This window comes from Convolutriloba macropyga, chromosome 15 (genome assembly GCF_964194025.1).
Source record: "Convolutriloba macropyga chromosome 15, txConMacr16.3, whole genome shotgun sequence".
NCBI classification, from domain to species: domain Eukaryota; kingdom Metazoa; phylum Xenacoelomorpha; order Acoela; family Convolutidae; genus Convolutriloba; species Convolutriloba macropyga.
The window spans coordinates 2,496,681-2,521,807 of NC_134482.1; the positions used below are offsets into that span (position 1 = coordinate 2,496,681).

The 25,127-nt window shown below is 38.2% G+C and overlaps 1 protein-coding gene across 1 annotated transcript in view; it reads left to right on the top strand.

The window, feature by feature from the left end:
* Nucleotides 1-19,273: 19,273 nt before the first annotated feature.
* Nucleotides 19,274-25,127, top strand: part of LOC142354679 (uncharacterized) — a 158,625-nt gene continuing 152,771 nt past the window's right edge. Inside the window, exon 1 of the mRNA XM_075407038.1 lies at nt 19,274-19,494. Within this exon, the coding sequence (XP_075263153.1) occupies nt 19,306-19,494 (189 nt within the window). The 5' untranslated portion in view covers nt 19,274-19,305. The remainder of the gene's footprint in view (nt 19,495-25,127) is intronic.

Genomic DNA, 25,127 nt, shown 5'->3' on the forward strand with positions numbered 1-25,127 from the left:
TGATAACATGTAATCCTATCCATAGAATACCTCGGTTTCGCCAAGACGCTATCCAAGAACAGCAACCATATATTAGAGATCATCCATCCACTTCGAATGGCCGTGGTGTTCTCAAATTTTAGTTACACGCTACGGCAGACAAGGGGCAAGAAAATTAACGAGAGCTATTAGATTGTTATTAATTGTTTTTCCTGAAGTCTGTATTATTGTTTTCTCCAAAAAATTTCAAACACATTATTGAATTTTTTCGTGTTGAAGTGTTAATCCCGTAATTTTATTCATTACAATGTTGCGAGTGTTCTATCAATTTTGTTTTCAATTTCAGATTTGCTAATAAGGTGGAAATGGACAAAACAACAAATGTACTCTCCAGAAAAACAATACCCTATAGAACTTGAGACATCTGATTGACAAGCACGTTGGCGTTGAGCCTGCAAAGTTTGCATAGGAGGAAAAAATAGAAGCACAAAGCTGAGAAAGGAAAACACTTTTAAAAAAGAAAACCGGTGTGTGTGTGTTTGCGTGTGTGGACTCATTCCTTGATTGGATGGGTTTGCGGCCACTGCATGGTAGAATTTGAGTACGTCTTCGACGTTTGTTTGAACGATGACTTCGTCGGGTTGTTGTCCGTAGGTCTGGAATCTTTCCTTGTCCCATCTCGGGTATCAAATCAGCCAGTGAAGGCTATTCTCTTCGTCTTCACCGCAGTGCCGACATGTAGCTAACTCGTCCTTGCCAAACCTTCACATCGTTTGGCGCAGAAAAGGGAGTTTGTTGACGTGTAGTTGATGAAGGAGCACTTCGTGGTTCCTTGACTTGCTTGCATTGTCTGTAAGCATCTTCTCTGATATCTTGATGCTGGAAAATGAGTCTTTGGTTCGCTCTTTTTCTCCAATCGGTGCAAAAGCCAGATTCCCATATTGATGTCAGTCTTAGTCTCGAACTTCTGTGGGCCAAGTTATTCAGTGGTATTCTGCATTCTAATTTTTTACAGTTTGCCACGAGTTTCGCCGCTTGGTCTTCTCCACAATTTTTGAGAATGTCGATACCCGCTTCTGTTAGTATTTGCAGGTTGGGACTTCCTCTCGGTACACCAAGAAAACTCTTGGCGACACGGTTGTTCCAAACTTGATGGCAGCCGTATCAGATATAAACATCCTACATACTTCGTAATCCTACAGTGCTCCTGGTTCCACGTAACTTCCGTATAACTGGCCACAATTGGCAGCTTTTAGTCCTCTTTATTGTCCGCTCATTAGTCGAAGTATTTGGAGGCGTTTGGAGAATTTGTTTCTTGTGGCATTTGTTAAGTGTTTCGTTAATCTGAGTTTACTGTCGATCTCAACACCAAAAACTGATGTTGTCTTGTTGTACTTCAGTACTGCCTCTCCTATGGTCAGCTTTGATGTGGACTTCCCCGATATCTCGCGAGGGTTGACAGAGATAACTAAGTTGAACGTCTATTCCTTTGAATTTTTCATGTTATTAGCTTCCATCCACAAGACTATTGTATCCAGAGATGGTTGTATTTTTTCACCTACGCCCGCTGAATACGAGTTATTTTTCTGTATTGTCAGATCATCATCGAATTGATTTACAAGAACATCGGGTTCTTCATACTTCACTTTTCGCGGCAGGCTTGCATGCAGTAGAGGAGTGGTGACAGTTGACTGCCTTGGGGCATGCCCTGAGAGAAAACCATTCTCTTGCTTTTCTCTTCTTTCCAGGGCACGCATGCTCGTCTATCGTAGTGCCATGAATTCAGCCAGTTGAGACATCGTGTTTTATGCCCATGAGAGGCAAGACCTCGCAGTAACCCAAACCTCCACACTCTGTCATAGGCTGAAGTCGATTTGAAATTGATTGCCACTATGAACGTCTCTTTCTTCACTTGCCGACTGTCCATAGCTAATTGTGTGATATTTGCCATTACATCTGAGGTTAATCTTTTTAGATGAAACCAAACCTACTTGGGTATCATTTTTGTCTTGATTGACCAATTCTTCAGCCGCTCTTGAACCATTTTCTGCATTGTTTTACTTCGGCACGCTAGAAGAGAGACGGGCCAGTACAACTTTATTTCCTGGGCTGGCTTTTTTCTTCAATATTGGCACAATAGGAGCTGTGCACCACTCCGAAGGTACTCGCCCCTCACCCTCTCTGTTGCAAGAATCTTCCGTTGATTAGTGTATAGTCCTTCCAGATTTCTTTTGGATTAAATTTATAGCATGTAATCCTATCCAATGAGTATCTCTGTTACGCCAAGACGCTATCCAAGAACAGCAACCATATATTAGAGATCATCCATCCACTTCGAATGGCCGTGGTGTTCTCAAATTTTAGTTACATGCTACGGCAGTCAAGGGGCAAGAAAATTATCGAGAGCTATTAGATTGTTCTTAATTGTTTTTCCTGAAGTCTGTATTATTGTTTTCTCCAAAAATTTCAAACACATTAATGGACTTCTTTCGTGTTGAAGTGTTAATCCGTAATTTTATTCATTACAATGTTGCGAGTGTTCTGTCAATTTTGTTTTCAATTTCAGACTTGTTAATAAGGTGGTAATGGACAAAACAACAAATGTACTCTTCAGAAAAACAATACCCTATAGAACTTGACACATCTGATTGACAAGCACGTTGGCGTTGAGCCTGCAAAGTTTGCATAGGAGGAAAAAATAGAAGAGAAAGGAAATCACTTTCAAAAAAGAAAAAAGGGGTGTGTGTGTGTGTGTGTGTTTGTGTGTGTGAACTCATTAATTGATTGGAGGGCTTTGCGGCCACTGCATGGCAGAATTTGAGTACGTCTTCGACGTTTGTTTGAACGATGACTTCATCGGGCTGTTGTCCGTAGGTCTGGAATCTTTCCTTGTCCCATCTTGGGTATCAAATCAGCCAGTGGAGGCTGTTCTCTTCGTCTTCACCGCAGTGCCGACATGTAGCTAACTCGTCCTTGCCAAACCTTCACATCGTTTGGCGCAGAAAAGGGGGCTTGTTGACGTGTAGTTAAGGAAGGATCACTTCGTTGTTCCTTGACTTGCTTGCATTGTCTGTAAGCATCCTCTCTGATTTCTTGATGCTGGAAAATGAGTCTTTGGTTCACTCTTTTTCTCCAATCGGTGCGAAAGCCAGATTCCCATATTGATGTCAGTCTTGGTCTCGAATCTCTGTGGGCCAAGTTATTCAGTGGAATTCTGCATTCTAATTTCTTGCTGTTTGCCAAGAGTTTCGCTGCTTGGTCTTCTCCACAATTTTTGTGAATGTCGATACCCGCTTCTGTTAGTATTTGCAGGTTGGGACTTCCTCTCGGTACGCAAAGAATACTCTTGGCGACACGGTTGTTCCAAACTTCTAACTTGTTGGCAGCCGTATCAGATATAAACATCCCCCATACTTCGTTAGCCTTCATTGCTCCTGGTTCCACGTAACGTCCGTATAACTGGCGACGATTGGCAGCTTTTAGTCCCCTTTATTGTCCGCTCATTGGTCGAAGTATTTGGAGGCGTTTGGAGAATTTGTTTCTTGTGGCATTTGTTAGGTGATCTGGTGAAGGACAAAACAACAAATGTACTCTATAGAAAAATAATGCCCTGTAGAACTTGACAAATCTGATCGATTAGCACGTTGACGTTGAGCCTGCAAGGTTTGCGTTGGAGTAAAAATAGAAGCAGAAAACTGAAAAAGGAAAACTTTTTCAAAAAGAAATCGTGTGTTAGTGTGTTTGTGTGTGTGGACTCCATTCATTAATTGGAGGGCTTTGCGGCCGCTGCATGGTAGAATTTGAGTGCGTCTCCGAGTTTTGTTTGAATGATGCCATCGTCGGGCTGTTGTCCGTAGGTCTAGAATCTTTCCTTGTCCCAACTCGGGTATCGGCTCAACCAGTGAAGGCTATTCTCTTCGTCTTCAACGCTATGCGAGCATGTGGGTGACTCGTCCCTGCCAAACCTTCACTTCGTTGGACGCAGAATTTTCTCTATGTTGAGACCTTGCTGATAAAGGACCACTTCGTTATTCTTTGATCTGCATGCATTGTTTCTAAGCTTTCGTCCTCCTGTCATTCGCCTGAGTGGATGGTCCGATTCCACCCCTGCTTATATCGGTTGAGTTGTTTATTCGTTTTGTTCAAGACTCTATCCTCTCTGATATCGAGAAGTTGGCAAATGAAGGGCCTTTGGTTCGCTCTGTTTCTACTATTGGTGCAAAAGCTATAATCCTGTCTTGATGTCAGTCTTGCTCTCGAGTTTCTGTGGGCCAATTTATTTAGTGGATTTCCGGATTCGAATTTCCTAGAGTTTTCCAAGAGTTTCGCCTCTTCTCCACAATTTTTCAGCGTGTCGAAATCCAATTCTGTTAGGGTTTGCAAGTTGGGACATCCTCCCTGCATCCCCAAAAAAATCCTGGCGGCACGGTTGTTGCAAATTTCCAATTTGTTGGCAACCGTATCACATATAGATATCCTATATGTCGTAAGCCCACATTGCTCCTGGTTTCACGTAACTTCCGTATAAATGGCGACGAACAGTCCCCTCGAACAGTCCTATTTGGAGGTGTTTGGAGAACTTGTTTCTGGTTGCATTTGTTACGTGCACCGTAAATCTGAGTAGACTGTCAATCTTGACACCAAGAACTTACGTTGTCTTGTTGTACTGCAGCACTGCTCTCATATGGTATTTTGCTTTGCCATTGCCCCATATTTAGCTACCATGCTTCTAGGCTATTGCATGGCTACCATTCTAAGTCTATTGCTTCCAGAGCTGTTTGTACCCAGGATGAGGTCCCAGACCGAAACCAGATATGTCCAGACCGAAATGAACGCACGACACCCCCTTCGTGCGTTCATTTCGGTCTGGACATATCTGGTTTCGGTCTGGGACCTCATCCTGGGTACAAACAGCTCTGGAAGCAATAGGATTAGAATGGTAGCCATGCAATAGCCTAGAAGCATGGTAGCTAACTATGGGGCAATGGCAAAGCAAAATACCATATGAGAGCAGTGCTGCAGTACAACAAGACAACGTAAGTTCTTGGTGTCAAGATTGACAGTCTACTCAGATTTACGTTGCACGTAACAAATGCAACCAGAAACAAGTTCTCCAAACACCTCCAAATAGGACTGTTCGAGGGGAAAAAAATTACCTGCTGGGGTGCAGTGCAGATCCTTGAAGCTGAAAACAGAGAGGGTTCCAAAACTCCACAAATCCAGATATTTAAGGTCTTTTTTTATGTGAGGTACATGAACAACTTTATACTAATAGGAGACAGTGCCTTTTTTGCTGTGGTGAGCAAAATTCATGGTTTCTATCTATCAGTATTAAGATTAAATTGAACCTCTAATAAGATAAGACTTTTTTTGACAATCATTTAAGAAAGCTGAAATCAACATAAACATATATCACACATCATAAACACACATCATAGACTCAAACAAAAAGAGCGAAGCGAGAGACTAGCGAGACAACGCGAGAGACTTGCGAGAGAACGCGAGACGAGCGAGAGACGAACGAGAGAACGCGAAACACGAGCGAGAGACGAACGAGAGACGAAAACACGGGCGAGAGAACAAAGGGAAGGGGAAGGGAGAGCACCGAAAAATTTTGACGCCCGAAAGGCGTCCCACCCAATTTTACCTCTTTTTTTTTAATTTTTAAAAATAAAAACCAAGCAACACTTAAAACACATAACTTCTGCACCAACACCAGCTACATCAAATATTCTTTTTGCCTTACAATCTAGGTACACTGGGAATACTCCACACTAAGTTTGGTTCACTTTGGACAATTCTATGACCTAATCAAAAAGACCTATTTTTAAAAATTATTTAAAATTAAATATTTTTTTACTTTGGTATGTAAAGTTACCCAAAATTCCCGTCTGAAAAAAAAGAAATGACCGACCACCAGAGCAAGAATTTTACATTACTGATATTTTTTTCACCCTGGACATTGCTTGACACATCATTTTGAATTGCAAAAATGGCTTTTTATTTAATAAAAATCAGACATTAGTCATGCTAGATCCGATAGAATTTGAGGGAAGAGGAACAGTTTGTATATGCTTTTTGAGGACCACCCTTCAAACATTGAACAAAAAATATCATTCAACTATCTACGAGACGTCCCAGTGCTTGTCTTGGGTCACTGATTACTCGACCGAATGAAAAATATAGTGACCCAGGGAATATTTTGAGCAAATTGACCATATAAGAAGAAAAAAACAGTTCAGAACTTACTAAGGTCAAAAATTTGGAGGTCGATAATAGAAAAACCCAGTTGACCTGGTTTTTCTACACTTAGTGACACATAACAAGGTTGTAGTAACTTCATCAGCACAATTTTGGTACCTGGTGTCATCAATGGTTGCGACAAATTAGGGCAAATGGTTGTTTCCGCGAACTGTGCTCGCAATTTTCTAACATAAATCCTTTTATGCGGTCCCCAAATAATTCGTTAAAACGGCTGTTATGAAGTTTCTCTTACACCATTATATCTCCCATTGGTGACTGAATTACTTTAAACGTCTTTAAGGTTGCACAAGTATTGCCAACTGGACTCTTAAACACAAAACAGCCACATTGTCAAATCTAAGATGTCAATTTTGCGTTGTTTTTCCGGACTAAATGCATTTTTTTTAACTTCTTGGTGCCAGTAATAGTCCCAACTAAAATAAATTAGTAGACTGGGCTCGGAGAACACATTCATAAGGTCAGAAAACGTTTTTGTAAGAATCCGACCTGTCGATACCTGTTAACAAACTTTTTAACAACACGGTACAAAACCTGCATGCCGATATCACATGAGTCCAGATGACCCCAAATGAGCTCACAATAGCTCTAAAAGTAATTTTTTATTATGTCATTGGATATAAACAGCACTTTAGAACAATCGGATACGCCTAAAATAAATCGGGTACTGATTTGCTTAACTTTTCACCATATCGACCCGATTTGGGACCCAAAAACGCGCCTCAAATTTTTTCCGATCTGACAAATATCGCTTCTAGGGAGTTTAGACCGGTTGAGCCTACAAAGTACTATCCTATAGGGCCAGGATTCACCAATTTCAACTTCAAATAATTTCTACCAAAAAATCTCACCCCGTCTGTCCTAAAGTGTTAACTTTTTGAAAACGGGAACAAAACGTGTTTTTGGCCAGGGGTCAAATTCAAAACTTGTCAAAAGTGTTCTAAATAGGCTCATTAAACCCAGTTTTAGTCCTAGTAGGATAATGAAAAGGTTTTAGAACGATATCTTTTGTCAAAAAAAATGGGTTCCGGCTGGGGACACTGTTACGATATCTAGGCCATTTTTTGACTGAGAACAGGCGTGAATTTTTTTCTGACGCAGAGATATCTTATTCCAAATAAAGGGGAAACCCCAAAACTTAAAATAGTGCACTGGATATCTTACAGATGTACCTAATTTGAAGGCATGAAAATCAATTTTCTGATTTTCGGACACCTATCGCCTAAATACACCTAAACATTTTGATAAAAGTATGTAAGGCAACTCATCAAAAACTACCCTATAACCGTCTCCGAGATATGGCTATTTTGCACATATGCATATATGAGGCCCTAAACTTGAAATCAAAAAAACACAGTAGATAGCTTTAACACAAAACAAAGAGTCTACGGCAGGTCGTGGGAACACAGTGGGAAACGACAGAAAAAAAACCCGATCAATTTTGATCAAGTGGTCATTGAGAACGAGTGCTCTGCTCCATATGTACCAAGGATTTTTGGCCCCAATGCATAGCTCGAGATTCTACCAAGGAGCTAATTTCCGTTTAAAAACGCTTCATAAACACACTCAGGGGGTACGAACCCTCTAACAAGGAGTCGGCTGAGGACTTCGAGTGTTGTTTTTATACCTACTATGACGTCTGGTACTTTGTTCAATTTGGATAGGAAAAACACGTTTTTGACCCAAAAAATGAGTGCCAAATCGTAGCCATTTTTTGGATCTCATAAACGGTGCTTTTTGTTGTTTTTTTTGGTGTTTTGGCTTCATATACATAAGAATATAGTATATGGGTGCTTTTGCAGCCATAGGAAAGTCACTTTTCATTTTTTTAACTCTTTCGGACATTTTGTCAATCTTGAGCCTTTTGGCAACGTGATACCTAAAAACTACACTTCCAGTGGACATTACTTTTTGGACATTTTGTCAAATTTGAGCCTTTTGGCAACGTGATACCTAAAAAGTACAATTCCAGTGTTGATTTCTGCACGCACAAATGGTCAATTATGGTTAGCAGACATTTTTACAGTTGCCAGCTATACATAATTCTTATATAAATGTTTAAAAAAACAATTTTCAACCAAACTTTTATAGTTTTGTCATTCTTATCCTCTTAGGTGTCATTTTCAGGGATCAAGGTGGCAAAATTTTACTTTATTCTGCAGATCTGCAGCAAACTAATATTCAGTTTATATCTATAAACATATTTTGAGCAGATCTGAAAGTACAGCAACATTGATTAACACCTTAAACGTAAAAAAAACCGCTATGTTGAAACTGTTGCAATTTACTAATATGCAACAATTTTTTTTACCAAAAAACCAATCGATGGACTATATATCTTCACTTTAGACTATGTCATCCATGATTTTCGTGGTATCACTCCACACGACCAGGTGAACATTTGAGGCTCATTTTTTGTCCCTGACCCTCTAAGCTATAGCATATGAATAGAAGGAAGTACTATATAGTGGTATATTGGTCCGCAACATCGATCTAGGTCACGAGAAACTTCTGACCCAAAAAACTTGAAAAAATTGTTAAAAAGTGATGTTGCAAATTTCATTTGGCCATAAAAGTCTCTAGAACGCTCAAAAGTGGTCTGCTGGCCTCTGACTCTAAGTTTTTTGCGAAGAACATTTTTTTAAATGTCAACTATAGCAAAATTTTTGCTTTTTGTGGCCACTTTTTGGCATTATTCCAAACTCAAGGTTTTTGCATCGCATTCATCTCACTTTTTGGTTTGTTTAGTGGCGAAATTGGCTCTAATATGCCCAAAATTTGATTCCCCGGTAAATTTTAGTGGCGTAAGGTCCCTTTGAATAACATTAGGAGGCCAATTTCTGTATCTGGACGTCCAAAAACAGTCAGTGAAATACATTTTAAACAGAGAAAAAAACGTTTTTTATATCATTGTTTCACTTTTGCTGACATTTTTCAGAGTCATTTTTCAAACTTAATAATCTGAAAGTAAGTTACAGAAAGATTTCAAAAACCTAGGTTGGGGTCGATATTTTTGATTTTTTTTGCTCTATCATTTATAAAAAATGATTCAAAAATAGTTTTTCTGATACTTTTACTACTTTCGTCTCCCTTCAACACTTTCCAGTTTCACTTGCACCCAACAATTTTGTTTTGAAAAATAGCAAGTATAGTTTGAAAGGAGCTTACAGAAAGATTCCAAGTTTGGGAGGTCGGTTTTTGAAAGAGACAAATGAAGTGCAAATATCAAAATTTTTTTTATTTTTAAATCATTTTTTTCTCTATGACGGAGCAAAAATTCGACCCCCAACCTAGGTTTTTGAGTTTTTGTTGTAATCTACTTTCAAATTACTCTTAAATTTTTGCAAAAAAAATCAGTTGGATGCAATTGAAACTGGAAAGTGTTGAAGGGAGACAAAAGTAGTGCAAATATCGAAAAATTTTGTCTTTAAATCAATTTTTCTATAGTACTGAGCGAAAAATCGAACATCCCAACGTAGGTTTTTGAGCACTAGCTGTAGTCTATTTTCAAATCATTATTGCAACGTTTCACAAGAATCAGTTAGGTGCAAGTGAAACTGAAAAGTATTGAAAGGAGACTAATGTGTTGTAAATATTGAAAAATTTTATAATCAATTTTTTTTCAAATGATGGAGCAAACTTTCGACCCCCAACCTAGGTTTTGAGTTCTTCCTATATCGAGCTTTTAAATTGCTTTTGCATTTTTTCAAAAAAATTAGTCAGGTGCAAATGAAACTGAATAGTATTGAAAGGAGACAAATATGGCGCAAAAATCGAAAATTTTTGTAATCAAATCATTATATATATATATATATATACATATATATGTATATATATATATATATATATATATAAATATATATATATATATATATATATATATATATATATATGTGTGTATATATATGATGAAGCAAAATCGACATCCCTGACCTAGGTTTCTGAAATCGATGTTTAATTATTCTACGTTCAAATTAAACTTGCAATTTCTCAAAAAATCAGTTGCATGCAAGTGAAACTGGAAAGTGTTGAAAGGACACAAAATTAAGTATATGCAAAATGCTAGAGAAATTTGAACTATATTACCACAAGATTTAAAAAACTTAGGAAAGTGCAAGTATAATTTGAAAGTGGATTACCACAAGATTTTAAAGCCTAGGTTGGAGTGGTCGGTTTTTCGCTCAATTGTATAGAAAAAGTGATTTAAAATCAAATTCTTTGATAAACCTTAAACATCTGCATTTGTGGAATTTCCTAACGATCTCTGTCTTCATCTTCAAGGAATAGCACTGCACCACAGGATGTGATGTTTTTTCGGTCTGGTGAATGCACGAAAGTCTGGACATGAACGCACGATGGTCTGGACATGGACGCACTAAAAACTTGGCGTTGAACGCAGGAATTTGATTTGGAGCGCACGATGGTCTGGACAAGAACGCGCGAAAGTCTGGACATATACTGTTTCAGTAGGGGATGGTCTGGACATATTTGTCTTCGAACGCACGAAGAACGCACAAAAAATTTTGAACTTACGATAGTCTGGACATATCCACTTTCCGTCTGGGACGGTCTGGACATAGGCACTTTGAGTCTGGGACGGTCTGGACATAGGCACTTTCCGTCTGGGCCTGTCTGGACATATCCACTTTGGGTCTGGGACCTCAGTCTGGGTATCTTTTCACTTACGCCCGCTGGAAATGAGTCTTCTTTCTGTCGTGTCAGATCATCCTCGAATTGAATTACAAGAGCTTCAGGGTCTTCATTCTTGACTATTCGCGGCAGGCTCGCATGCTGTAGGGGAGTGATGACAATTGACTGCCTTGGGGCATGCCCTGAGAGAAAACCATTCTCTTGCTTTTCTCTTCATTCCAGCGCACGCATGCTCGTCTATCGTAGTGCCATGAATTCAGCCAGTTCAGACATGGTCTTTTATGGCCATGAGAGGCAAGACCTCGCAGTAACCCAAACCTCCACACTCTGTCATAGACTGAAATCGATTTGAAATCGATTGCCTCTATGAACGTCTCTTTCTTCAATTGCCGACTGTCCATAGCTAATTGTATGGTGTTTGCATTTACATCTGAGGTTTATCTTTTTAGCCGAAACCAAGCCTGCTTGTCGGGTATCATTTTTGTTATGATTGACCAATCCTTCAGCGGCTATTGAACTATTTTCTGAAATGCTTTACTTAGGTACGAGAGAACCGAGACAGGCCGGTACGACTTGATTTCCTGGGCTAGCTTTTTCTTTTTCAAAGTTGGCACAATAAGAGCTGTGCACCACTTCCAAGGTACTCGCCCCTCACCCCTTCTGTTAATCAAAAACTGCAAAAATTCCCGGGCGTTGTCCCCATTTCAACGCAAAAGAGTTCTAAGGACCTCTTCGAAACTAGTCCGCTGACTAGTGTAAAGTCCTCCCTTGATTCTTTGGGAATAAATTGATAGCTTGTTGTAATCCTATGCATAGATTATCTCTCTTGCGCCAAGACGCTATCCAGGAAAAGCAACCATAAGTTAGAGATCGTCCATCCACTTGGAATGGTTGTGAAGTTCTCAAATTTTAATGACATGCTTTAGCAGACAAGGTGCAACAAAACTAGCGACAGCTACTAGATTGCTCTGTATTGTTTTTCCTGAAATCTGTATTATTGTTTTCACCAAAAAGTTTCAATCTTATTTTTGAGCTGCTTCTGTGTAGAAGTGGTGATCCCGTAATCATAATCATAACAATGTTGCGAGTATTTTGTCAATTGCTTTCTCAGATTTGCTAATATGCTGGTAAAGGACAAAAGCACAAAGGTACTCTACAAAAAAATAATACCCTACAGAAGTTGACATATCTGATCGACTAGCATGTTGGGGCTAGGCCTGCGGAGTTGGGCTAAGCCTTGGAGGGAAAAATAGAAGCACAATGCTGAGAGAGGAAAACTTTTTCGTATTGGTTCATTTTTGTCCAATTTCAGTTGTCAAAGCAACTGCTTAGTCAGAGTTACAGTTCTAGGTGCAGTTATTGTCACGTGAGAACAGAAAAAGGGAGATACAACAAAAGCAAACCATTAGGAATCATTTGTTTTCTCCTTAGCAAACGGTTATTTTGATATAAATGAAAAATATTGCAAAAACAAATCTTTTTGAGCAGTAAATAATGCGTTACTGTTTCTTGCGTTCTATTTATTCTGGAGCAGTAAATTTTTGCTGATTCCTGTACTGAAAATTACTCTTGATCAGTATATTATTTGTTAATGCGTCCTGTATCTACAAATTACTTGAGCTGCATTTCAACTGTTACCAACTTCAGTTTCTTGTATTTCAACTCCTGAGTACATAGGAAAAAGCCAAAAAGCGAACAAAATTGGGATTTAAACAATTTTGCACAATCAGCTCTTAGACATATTTCTTTGTTGTCAATTTGCTTTGATATCGTATTGATCTGGTAGACCAAAAAAGATCCCGTATTGTGTGATCTTCAGCAAACCCAGTTCAATTTTTTACTGAAATTAACATTAGCAGAACAGAATTGTAATGCAACGGTAAGAATATACCAGAATGACAGTTACAAAATCAAACCGCAAAATCAAGTTATCAGGTCAGAGTTTCAACCGCTGAAACAAAATGGGTGGTAAAAAATCTGTCCTTCACAAGCTGTTTGGAGAGCAGCCGTTATATTTCGTCCAACAACCCGGAAAGTGAGAAGCAAACTGCTTCCAAACTGTTAACCGGAGTGTCAAAGACACTTCTAATTATCAATCGAGCTAATCAGCAACAACACACCCACGATTCAAATCGAAAATGAAATTTAGTGAGAAGGTTGAAGTGAAAACATCACACAGGCAACAAGAACACGATTGATTGTTACTCAACGAGCTTTACAGGCGATAGAGCCACTTAAAGCTAAGCAGCAACTTGGCTACGACAAAGTTTCAGATGGGCAGTTTCAGTGAACTTATTATTGTTTAGGGATCAATTGTTCAATTCTTAGATAAGTAACTGCCCTAGCAGTTGCAGTGTTACAACAAACTTAACAAAATCAACTAACCTTTTTTGAAACAGAGAGAACATCAGCTGCAGTGATAAGAAAAATTATTTAGACAGAGATTGCCTCGAATACATAAAATAGAGTACGCAATCAAAATTGATTAACGCTTCATTGACCGCAAGTCAGGAAACTAACTACAACTGGGGTAACAACACTCACATATCTGGAGAATTATTCTCACAAACTGATCATAACAACGCACTTATGAAAGATCAAGACAACGAGAAGGTCTCTGAGACTTCTTCAGCGAAAAAAAGACAAGATAAGAGGTCAAATAAATTTGAATGCGAAACACCAAAAGACCTGCCAATGGAGCGATCATCTTTCAATCGGGAAAAGACGTTAGAGCTGACGAAGAAAGTGCTCGAAATGCTACAACAAACTCTTCAAGAACTGCGTGAGCTGGAGCGCAAAGTAAAAACAACGGCACTGGAGAATGATGAGCTACCTTCTCAGTCAGCGTGTTTTCGTGACAAGTTTTAAAAGTTAAAAGAGCAGAACTTCTGAGACTAAAACAAGAAAACTAGCAACACTGCGATTCCGATGAGATCGGAATGCATTATTTATGGCAGCCCACCATGAAATCAATGAGACGAAATGCACAATTTGCAAAAACGCTCTTGATCCTTGTTCTAGCTGTGCGAGCCGTTTTTTTTCAAAATAGCTACAGATATGCTCAGAGGCACACCAGCTGTATTGAAGTCCCAAATTCAAAAAAGAGCAGTTTGAGGGAAACTCACTAGATGGCCTGAGTGGTCTAGTATGTTTATTGCAACAGTGAATGCGGATTCCGAAGAATGCCGCATTTGAAGTATCTACTAACCGGCAAATGAAGTTGTGAAAACTCAGGGATGGAATACACTGGCGCATTTGAACGAGCTCCCTGGATCATTATGGAGAGAAAATCTGACAGACCGCATGTAATTCAGGTGCGCAGGAAAATATGGTCATTTGTTATTGAGAGGGACGAGGACTTGCCTAATCTAATTCCGTTTGAGATTCGACGATCAGGAATTTCTTTTGTGTTAAAAAAAAACAAAGCAAACTTACAATGACGTCTGGGCACTAGCTGATAGTTTTTTTGTAAATTAAAACTGTCAATTATTTAGAAACATTTGTTTGAATAAACGATTCGTGGCAGTGAAGAAGCAATGCAAACGCCATGGATGTCTGGGGAAAGTATATTCCATCAAAGATTGCACAATCAATTTGTGCAGTAAAACTGGACGTACCAAAAGTTGCTTGTACCAAAAAACCAATTGCTACATTCAGAGAACCGAATGGATGAAATTAATGACGCATCAAACTTAAGCGCAACAACGAAAGATCAAAGTAATGTAGTTAACACTCTTCTTCAGATAATTGCAGTCGCAACACAGTGATGGCAACAAGCTAAACACATATGCCGTCCTCGATTGTTGATCAACGGTAACATTCACTGATCAATGCATTTAAGAGAAGTTGCGAGCTCTAGGTGCCAGTGGTGCGCCTTATAGAGCTGGACGATACGGTACAAATTATGTGAAGACGGAAAAAGATCTTGTGAAAAGGACCATAACCACAATTGCACTTGTTTGAGACATATGTACGCTCGTCACTTTCTTTGGGCAATACAAACTATGACTACAGCATGCGGAAACGAAGTTTCAATCCCTAGCAGTTGTCTTAGCTAACATTTGGATGAAGTTCTTTGAAGAAAAATTGAGTGACGAAAGTCAAACACTGAGTGTCAGAATTAAAGATCCCAATGAATAATGTCCAGATTGCCCTCAAAAAATTGCTTGGAACAGCAAAGCTATCGAGTTTGAAAAATGCGAGAACTGGTACCATATCAAATGCCAAAAAGATAGACAAAGAGCAATCCGAGATATTGCGCAATGCAGTTGGATATGTCTGAACTGCAAAAAAATGAAAGTAGTTGAATTTGGCAGAGAACGTAACTTTTTTGAAAGATGTGTAGATGACATTAATTGGACCGTACTGTAACAATTCGAGAAGTTAACGATTTGCATCCAAATCTAGAATTCATTCACGAAACTTTAAATGATAAGCGCAAATGAGCGTTTTCGGATATGGCAGTGCATGTTAATGAGCAAAGAATGATAACTTGTAAGTGGTAACAGAAACCAACAGACACTGGTACTAGCCCTAATTTCCGAAGTTGTGCACGGCTTCAAAACAAAAAAATATTATTGAAGGGACAATCCATAGGCTAGTGCGCCGCACGAATAATTGGAAAAACTTTGACGAAGCTTTAAAAGTGAATGAAAAAGTTTGGCTAAAAAATCAGAATCCAGAGCGTTGGTCTTAAAAAGTAGAAAACGAAACGTTATAAAATTTTTAACACTTAACACAAACAAAGAAAATCGACAAGCGCGTCGCACAAAACACCTCAAATGAATATTTTATGAAAAAAACAATGAAATGCCATAGTTATTTCTGCAATACAGACGTAATCTCAGCCTAAGGCTTAAGGAAAAATTAAATAAGGCTGCAGAAGTAAAAGCAAATTTTCACAATCCGCAAAATCAAGACAAGCCTACCAACATTGAAATCGAAGTTTGAGAAGCATCTGAAGGTTAAAAAATCCAGATACTTGTTCTTCAAAATTAATAAATGAAACGTTAACAAAAATTAATACAACCAAAGAAACTCTACAAACTTTTTGCACAAATCACCTGATATGAATCATTAATGAAAAAGAACAATGAAATACCATCGTTAGTTTTGCAATACAGAGGAAACCTTGGCGTAAAGCTTAAGGAAAAACTAAATACTGCAGCAGAAATAAATGTGATCTTTACAACCCGCAAACTCAAGGCATGCTTACCAACATTGAAAACGGGTTTCGAGAAGCATCTGAAGTCTCATGTGGTTTACCAGATAATTTTAGTGGATCTAATTTCACCTATGTTGGGCAGACCTGCAGACATATTGCCACAACAAATTCGGAGCATCAAAAAACAGACTCCCCAGTTGGACAGCATTTGAGTGAATGTTGTGTCTTGTTGGCAGATTTTGAGTTGCGTGTCATTGATCAGTGCCACGAATCGCAAAAACTAATAACACTGGAAGCCATTTACCTTGCGCAGCGGAAGCCGCCACTTAACACTCAATTATTAGTCTACATACAGACATGTGGCTTTTATTGAAATTTACATGTCGATGGAATTCAAGTTGATTGCGAAATTTTAGGAAAGCGAGTGCCATTCAAAGAGATGGAAGAAAATAGTAAAAGGAATGAAAATCTGCAAAAAAAATTGCAAAACTGGAAAAAATTTCGTTTAATTTAAATTCAAAATTTGTATTTATTAAATTTTGACAGAGTCACGTGATAAGATTAAATTATTTTAATTGTATACACTCCAACTTAAGGTTAATAAAGATTCCTAACCTGATGATGCTAGTCATAGCAATAACGTTTGTTTTCATTAATTAATAATTATTGACTTAGCAAAAAAGTTTCATTCACTAGAGTGTACTTCCAAACAAATTTCAATTTGTTGAAAGAAGGCATCTTTCTGAGTCGATGCCTTTAAAATTCAAAGCCCGTTGGACTATAAGACAGAAGCACAAAGGAAAATTTCCGCTCCTAACACAATTAGAGGGGTAGTCAGTGGACCCATGAAAGGCAAGAGAAAGTCTGTCTCTTCGCTTGCCGGAGGACGTAAAATCGGTGGAAAATAATCAATCCTGATAAGACTATGAGGATTTTGCTAACAGAAAGTGGCGTCAGCCAGTCCATGAAGGAGCTGCATGCACAAAAGATGCTGGAGAGAACGACGGAAATTTTAGTCGAGGAGTACGTATTGGGTATGCTGTGGAGTTAAGCAGAGCCGAACCTACCAGAGAACTACAGCTCAGCGTTGGGTACTTTTCGGGAACAATGGTATATACCAGACCTTCCAGTGCTAAACCTGGCAGAAAAGGACGTGTTTGCAACGATGCATGTTAATATAAAGATTTTTACCCCAACGACATTCTACTATCTAGACCTGATTTATTGCATGGTTTGAATGATCAGTTTTTGGAATTTGTTTGAGATTTTTACAGACAAAAAATTATTGAACCACTGCAAATATACGAGTGTCAGCTCGCCTTTTTCGGAGCAAAGAATTCATCAGCATGCGTTGACTATGCTCACAAACAGTTTGGTTGCAAATTCTTTACACAACAAACTGCAATTTACCTTAGAAAAAGTTAACATGGAAGGCAATTTGGTTTTTCTGGACATTAACGTATATGTGAGCAGCAAAAGTAATTTTACCTGTCATTGGTATCAAAAACCAACTGACACTCGAAAATACCAAATTTTCGCAGCTGTGCACCGCTTCAGCATAAGAGAAATGTGATTCAAGGGACGGTTCATAGGGTTTTTAATGCAACCTGTATTTGGTAGGCCTTCGATCAGGCTCTTGAAAAGAACAAAATTTGCTGGACCAAAAATCAATATCCAGAAGATTGGTCTTCAAAAATAATGAACCAGACTCTAGAAAAGATAATAAGTGGCGGTAAAGACCAATTGGGAAAAACACCAAAAGAGCATCAAAAAAGCAAGACTAGTTCTTATGATAAGACAACTATTTTTCTACTATACAGAGGCAACCTTACTCAAAACTTTGCAAGCAAATTGAAGAAAATATGCGAATTGCAAGTGGTTTTTACAATTAAGATCATGCTTCCCCACCCTGAAATCATCTATTGATAGAGACCTGAAATTCCACGTGGTATATGAGATCAAATGTAATGGATGCGGAATCATCTATGTTGGGCAAACAAGCCAGCATGTTACCACAAGTATAGCAGAACATCAAAAGAAGGATTCACAGGTGGGTCAACATCTGGTTGAATGTCGTGGCGCCACGGACGACGTTGAATGGAAAATTCTGGACGCCTGCCGGACGTTAGAAAAGCTAAAAATTATCGATGCTATATACATCAGCAAGCTGAAGCCGGCACTAAACACACGCGATGGATAAAGGGGGCGGGAACTCACGTTAAAATATTAGTTCAAATTATAATTTTGACTAGATGAGGATACATAGGGCAAAAAACATATTGTGCATGACAAAACGAAATTTGCAAAACCTCCACAAGAGGGATAGTTAAGTTTAGGGCAAATTCGGAATAACCCTAAAAATAAAAGAACATGGCCAAAATCGAAAAATCCGGAATAGGATTGTTTTTAAATAAATTGATAACGGATGTAAATATGAGTTGTAAATAGGCTAAATATTGTACATTTGGAAAAATTTTCGATTGATTTTTTTTAGAAGATTTCCTAGAACTGTTTTAAGTGTGGTCTCAGACAAATGTAAATACATATTTATTTTATCTTTTAACAATTTGTAAAACAGTTTCAACCTGACGATGAACGTAAAGTTCGAAAACGTTTGTTTTAAGTAAGTTTAATTTGACATCGGTTTCTTTTACAAACAGGTCGGTATTAACAATGAAGATTAACTTCCTGTCGCAGCAATCCACAAATTTTTATCAAAGATTTGATTAAATCAGTAGAGACAACACAAGAAGCTATCGAAATGTTCCATCAGCTATAACCGCTTCTCTCAAAACATAGACTTGAGTTGAAGAAAATGGATGAGCAGCATTGAGGAAGTGAACGCAGTGATTCTGGAAGACAATCTGGAAAACCAAGCAAATGGATGTTAAGCCAAAGGCAAAGGGATCATTTGTAATTGCGCTCCGATGGAATGTTACTGACAATAGGTTTCGGGTTTACACAAGTACTAACAGAGAATTTGAGGCTCCCATAACGTAAAGCAAGATCTTTTCTCTAATGACCACTGTCAAAGTTTGTAGTTGTAAATAGGAGTTTACGTCCCCCTTAAATTCCTGTTGCCCAATATTCATAGCACTGCCTGCTAAATTTAGGGCGATGGAACAAATCTCTGCTTTTAAATTTACGTTTCAGAACTTGATATTTTCGAGTTCATTAAGAAAGTACGTGCTTTCCCTCAATAGTGGTGTTATTTTCCAGATTCTTAGTGCTGTTGTGAGCAGAATTAGAAAATGAGTATTGACTTACCCTCTGCTGTGGGTGGTGATCGTGGTCTTGGCTTATGCAGCATGAAATCGCTATTTATGGACTTCAAGTCCATGTACAGAGAAAGAATGTTGGCACTAGAGGAAAATGATGTACTAGATGAATCAATCACTGGTGGAGGTCGAGCCGAGGAGCTGAAAGTAAAGAGCGAAAAGGTGTGAGAAGAAATGTTAACTTGAAAGTCGGTGGAAACAATTATTTATAATTCGATTGATCAAACTAACCTAACTAAACTCTTCCTTTAACCAAAAGCGCTCCTCCTTAGATCTCTTCCAACTTCTCCTTTTATTTCTGCAGTCGGCGATGTAGTGACCCAATTGGCTTTCCTACGGCCTTGAACCTTTAAAGTTTTATTGTTGTAAGCATTTTTTGATAAATCATTGTCTGCAACTTCAAATCATGTTTTGTTTTTGTTGTATTTCAAATGCTCGTGATTTTTATAAGCAGCTCTAGCCATACTGCGTTGTCAATTTTTTTTCCAGAAAATTTTATTTCTTTGCAGGCCAGTTCGTCGCCTTTATGCATCTGCACCATAGCTTGTATCCAAATTTCTACCGTTCTAACAACTGTTTGAGACATACTGCCAGCCTTTAAAACTTAGCACTTGATGTCAACATCCTGGGTCTTTAAAAGTTAACTTTTGCTACCAAGTGCGCAGAGCTGTCTTAGGGAAGAGGTAACAATCTAGAAACCAATGAGCGTTGTTCTGAAAGCAGCAATACAAGTCAGCCCTGGATACAATGTAACATAGAAATCACATTCTGAGATGAGAGAAAAAGCAACGAAGTTATATGCATGAAATCGAACGACTCATTTTTGTGATGCTGACAGATAGCGATCACAACAAAATTATCGAATGTTTCTCGAAACAAAAAAACAAGAAAATGTCTTCAAATGCAATTGACCAGAACAGAAAAGAAGATTTTTTGTTTCAAACAAACCTGTCGACCAATATTTTATATTGATGTAACAAGAAAAGAAAGATTGAATAGCAAAATCCTGATAAACATGGGGAAATTGTGTGAAGAAAGATTTTCAGCAGATTCCGCTCCTAGCACAATTATAGGGGGTAGTCAGTGGCCCCATGAAAGGCAAGAGAACGTCTGTCTCTTCGCTTGCCGGAGGACGTGAAATCGGTGGAAAATAATCAATCCTGATAAGACTATGAGGATTTTGCTAACAGAAAGTGGCGTCAGCCAGTCCATGAAGGAGCTGCATGCACAAAAGATGCTGGAGAGAACGACGGAAATTTTAGTCGAGGAGTACGTATTGGGTATGCTGTGGAGTTAAGCAGAGCCGAACCTACCAGAGAACTACAGCTCAGCGTTGGGTACTTTTCGGGAACAATGGTATATACCAGACCTTCCAGTGCTAAACCTGGCAGAAAAGGACGTGTTTGCAACGATGCATGTTAATATAAAGATTTTTACCCCAACGACATTCTACTATCTAGACCTGATTTATTGCATGGTTTGAATGATCAGTTTTTGGAATTTGTTTGAGATTTTTACAGACAAAAAATTATTGAACCACTGCAAATATACGAGTGTCAGCTCGCCTTTTTCGGAGCAAAGAATTCATCAGCATGCGTTGACTATGCTCACAAACAGGTTGGTTGCAAATTCTTTACACAACAAACTGCAATTTACCTTAGAAAAAGTTAACATGGAAGGCAATTTGGTTTTTCTGGACATTAACGTATATGTGAGCAGCAAAAGTAATTCTACCTGTCATTGGTATCAAAAACCAACTGACACTCGAAAATACCGAATTTTCGCAGCTGTGCACCGCTTCAGCATAAGAAAAATGTGATTCAAGGTATGGTTCATAGGGTTTTTAATGCAACCTCTATTTGGTAGGCCTTCGATCAGGCTCTTGAAAAGAACAAAATTTGCTGGACCAAAAATCAATATCCAGAAGATTGGTCTTCAAAAATAATCAGACTCTAGAAAAGATAATAAGTGGCGGTAAAGATCAATTGGGAAAAACATCAAAAGAGCATCAAAAAATTCAAGACTAGATCTTATGATAAGTCATCTATTTTTCTACAATACAGAGGCAACCTTACTCAAAACTTTGCAAGCAAATTGAAGAAATTATGCGAATTGCAAGTGGTTTTTACAATTAAGATCATGCTTCCCCACCCTGAAATCATCATCCGATAGAGTCCTGAAATTCCACGTGGTATATGAGATTAAATGTAATGGATGCGGAATCATCTATGTTGGGCAAACAAGCCAGCATGTTACCACAAGGATAACAGAACATCAAAAGAAGGATTCACAGGTGGGTCAACATCTGGTTGAATGTCGTGGCGCCACGGACGACGTTGAATGGAAAATTCTGGACGCCTGCCGGACGTTAGAAAAGCTAAAAATTATCGAAGCTATATACATCAGCAAGCTGAAGCCGGCACTAAACACACGCGATGGATAAAGGGGGCGGGAACTCACGTTAAAATATTAGTTCAAATTATAATTTTGACTAGATGAAGATACATAGAGCAAAAACCATATTGTGCATGACAAAACGAAATTTGCAAAACCTCCACAAGAGGGATAGTTAAGTTTAGGGCAAATTCGGAATAACCCTAAAAATACAAGAACATGGCCAAAATCGAAAAATCCGGAATAGGATTGTTTTTAAATAAATTGATAACGGATGTAAATATGCGTTGTAAATAGGCTAAATATTGTACATTTGGAAAATTTTTCGATTGAATTTTTTAGAAGATTTCCTAGAATTGTTTTAAGTGTGGTCTCAGACAAATGTAAATACATATTTATTTTATCTTTTAACAATTTGTAAAACAATTTTAACCTGACGATGAACGTAAAGTTCGAAAACGTTTGTTTTAAGTAAGTTTAATTTGACATCGGTTTCTTTTACAAACAGGTCGGTATTAACAATGAAGATGAACTTCCTGTCGCAGCAATCCACAAATTTTTTATCAAAGATTTGATTAAATCAGTAGAGACAAGACAAGAAGCTATCGAAATGTTCCATCAGCTATAACCGCTTCTCTCAAAACATAGACTTGAGTTGAAGAAATGGATGAGCAGCATTGAGGAAGTGAACGCAGTGATTCTGGAAGACTTAGAAACAATCTGGAAAACCAAGCAAATGGATGTTAAGCCAAATGCAAAGGGATCATTTGTAATTGCGCTCCGATGGAATGTTACTGACAATAGGTTTCGGGTTTACACAAGTACTAACAGAGAATTTGAGGCTCCCATAACGTAAAGCAAGATCTTGTCTAATGACCACTGTCAAAGTTTGTAGTTGTAAATAGGAGTTTAAGTCCCCCCCTAACTCCTGTTGCCCAATATCCATAGCACTGCCTGCTAAACTTAGGGCGATGGAACAAATCTCTGCTTTTAAATTTACGTTTTAGAACTTGATATTTTCGAGTTCATTAAGAAAGTACGTGCTTTTCCCCCAATAGTTGTGTTATTTTCCAGATTCTTAGTGCTGTTGTGAGCAGAATTAGAAAATGAGTATTGACTTACCCTCTGCTGTGGGTGGTGGTCTTGGCTTGGGCAGCATGAAATCGCTATTTATGGACTTCAAGTCCATGTACAGAGAAAGAATGTTGGCACTAGAGGAAAATGATGTACTAGATGAATCAATCACTGGTGGAGGTCGAGCAGAGGAGCTGAAAGTAAAGAGCGAAAAGGTGTGAGAAGAAATGTTAACTTGAAAGTCGGTGGAAACAATTATTTATAATTCGATTGATCAAACTAACCTAACTAAACTCTTCCTTTAACCAAAAGTGCTCCTCCTTAGATCTCTTCCAACTTCTCCTTTTATTTCTGCAGTCGGCGATGTAGTGACCCAATTGGTTTTCCTACGGCCTTGAACCTTTAAAGTTTTATTGTTGTAAGCATTTTTTGATAAATCATTGACTGCGACTTCAAATTTTATTTTGTTTTTGTTGTATTTCAAATGCTCGTGAACTTTATAAGCAGCTCTAGCCATACTGCGTTGTCAATTTTTTTTCCAGAAAATTTTATTTCTTTGCAGGCCAGTTCGTCGCCTTTATGCATCTGCACCATAGCTTGTATCCAAATTTCTACCGTTCTAACAACTGTTTGAGACATACTGCCAGCCTCTAAAACTTAGCACTTGATGTCAACATCCTGGGTCTTTAAAAGTTAACTTTTGCTACCAAGTGCGCAGAGCTGTCTTAAGGAAGAGGTAACAATCTAGAAATCGATGAGCGTTGTTCTGAAAGCAACAATACAAGTCAGCCCTGGATATAATGTAACATAGAAATCACATTCTGAGATGAGAGAAAAAGCAACGAAGTTGTGTGCATGAAAGCGAACGACTCATTTTTGTGATGCTGACAGATAGCGATCAAAATAAATTTATCGAATGTTTCTCGAAACAAAGAAACAAGAAAATGTCTTCAAATGCAATTGACCAGAACAGAAAAGATTTTTTGTTTCAAGCAAACCTGTCCACCATATATTATATTGATGTAACAAGAAAAGAAAGATTGAATAGCAAAATTCTGATAAAAATGGGGAAATTGTGTGGAGAAAGATTTCCAGCAGAAACGATATGCTCAGGGCAGTTTCCCTGTATTAAAAAACCTATGACGAGGACCTCGTCCCGTAACAGTATAGCTGAAAAACCTATTAAAACAGTACGACCAAATTTTTATTTGTTGGCAGTATTCTGCGTGTAGTGTTTGGGTCTTTCCCATTATACCCCCCAGCTTAGTGGCCAGATAACCTATAGCCCTCTAACTCATGGTGGTCTGCTATAATAGTGGTGGGCGATAATGGGAAAGAAACGTTTTTCTGATCATTTGCCTAGAAAAATGTAACTCCAATCAACAGGAAAATTAGAAAAGAAAATAGCAGCATGTAGTTTTTCTACGTGTTTTAATAATAATAATAAAGACTTTAGATCCTCTGTTTTAGTAATTCTAAGCTCGTAGTTTAAGAGAAATTGAGTTTTTACACTTCTTTGCATTTGTTACATCCGCAAACAATTCTCCATGTACATGAGATATGCTCGTCATATTTTTTGTGAAAGTACAGAAAGTAAAGATCCAAAAGTTTATTCATGCAATCTTCTTTAAACAAAAATTCGCATTGGAAAAAATTGTCTGATATATTGGCCAGATTACCGGCTTGCATCCAAAAATCGAACTCGCATTTTTTTAAAACGAAAATTGGGGCACTGAAAAATTCGAGTTGTCTGCGCTCTTGTGTTTCCGATATCTGATAGTGAGACATATTTAAGCCAGTCAATGTCAACTTTTCCAGACAGTGTATTAGCAAACAATAGGACGACATGCAACTCTTGATAAAGCAATAATGGTAAAATCTTTAGTGTCACTAGACTACATTTGTATGATTGCTGTGTTTTCGAACCAAAAATCCATGCCACTGCTTTATTCTGCATGCTTTCAATTAATGTTAAATCGGATTTGCTTGTTTTCTAGTTGTGAACCGTAACTGAGAATGTGCAATGTAGCTTTTGTAGGCATTTTTCTTGTTGCTTACGGTTGTTTTCAGTGAATTTCGTTTGATGGCAAACTGCTTTCAACGACTTTTCTACCCGCATTTTTTGCATGCTCTAACCAGGTGAGGTTTTCTGATACAATAAGACCTAAGTCTTTCATAAATGGTCTGCTATCATACAGGAAATTTCCGACTTTAAGACATGTAGTTTCTCTTCACTGGATGTACTTTGTTTTCGCAAAGTTTATGGCCATGAGGTTGTTGTCGCACCACTTGAGAATCTTTCTCAGGTCTAGTCCTATAGTAATGCG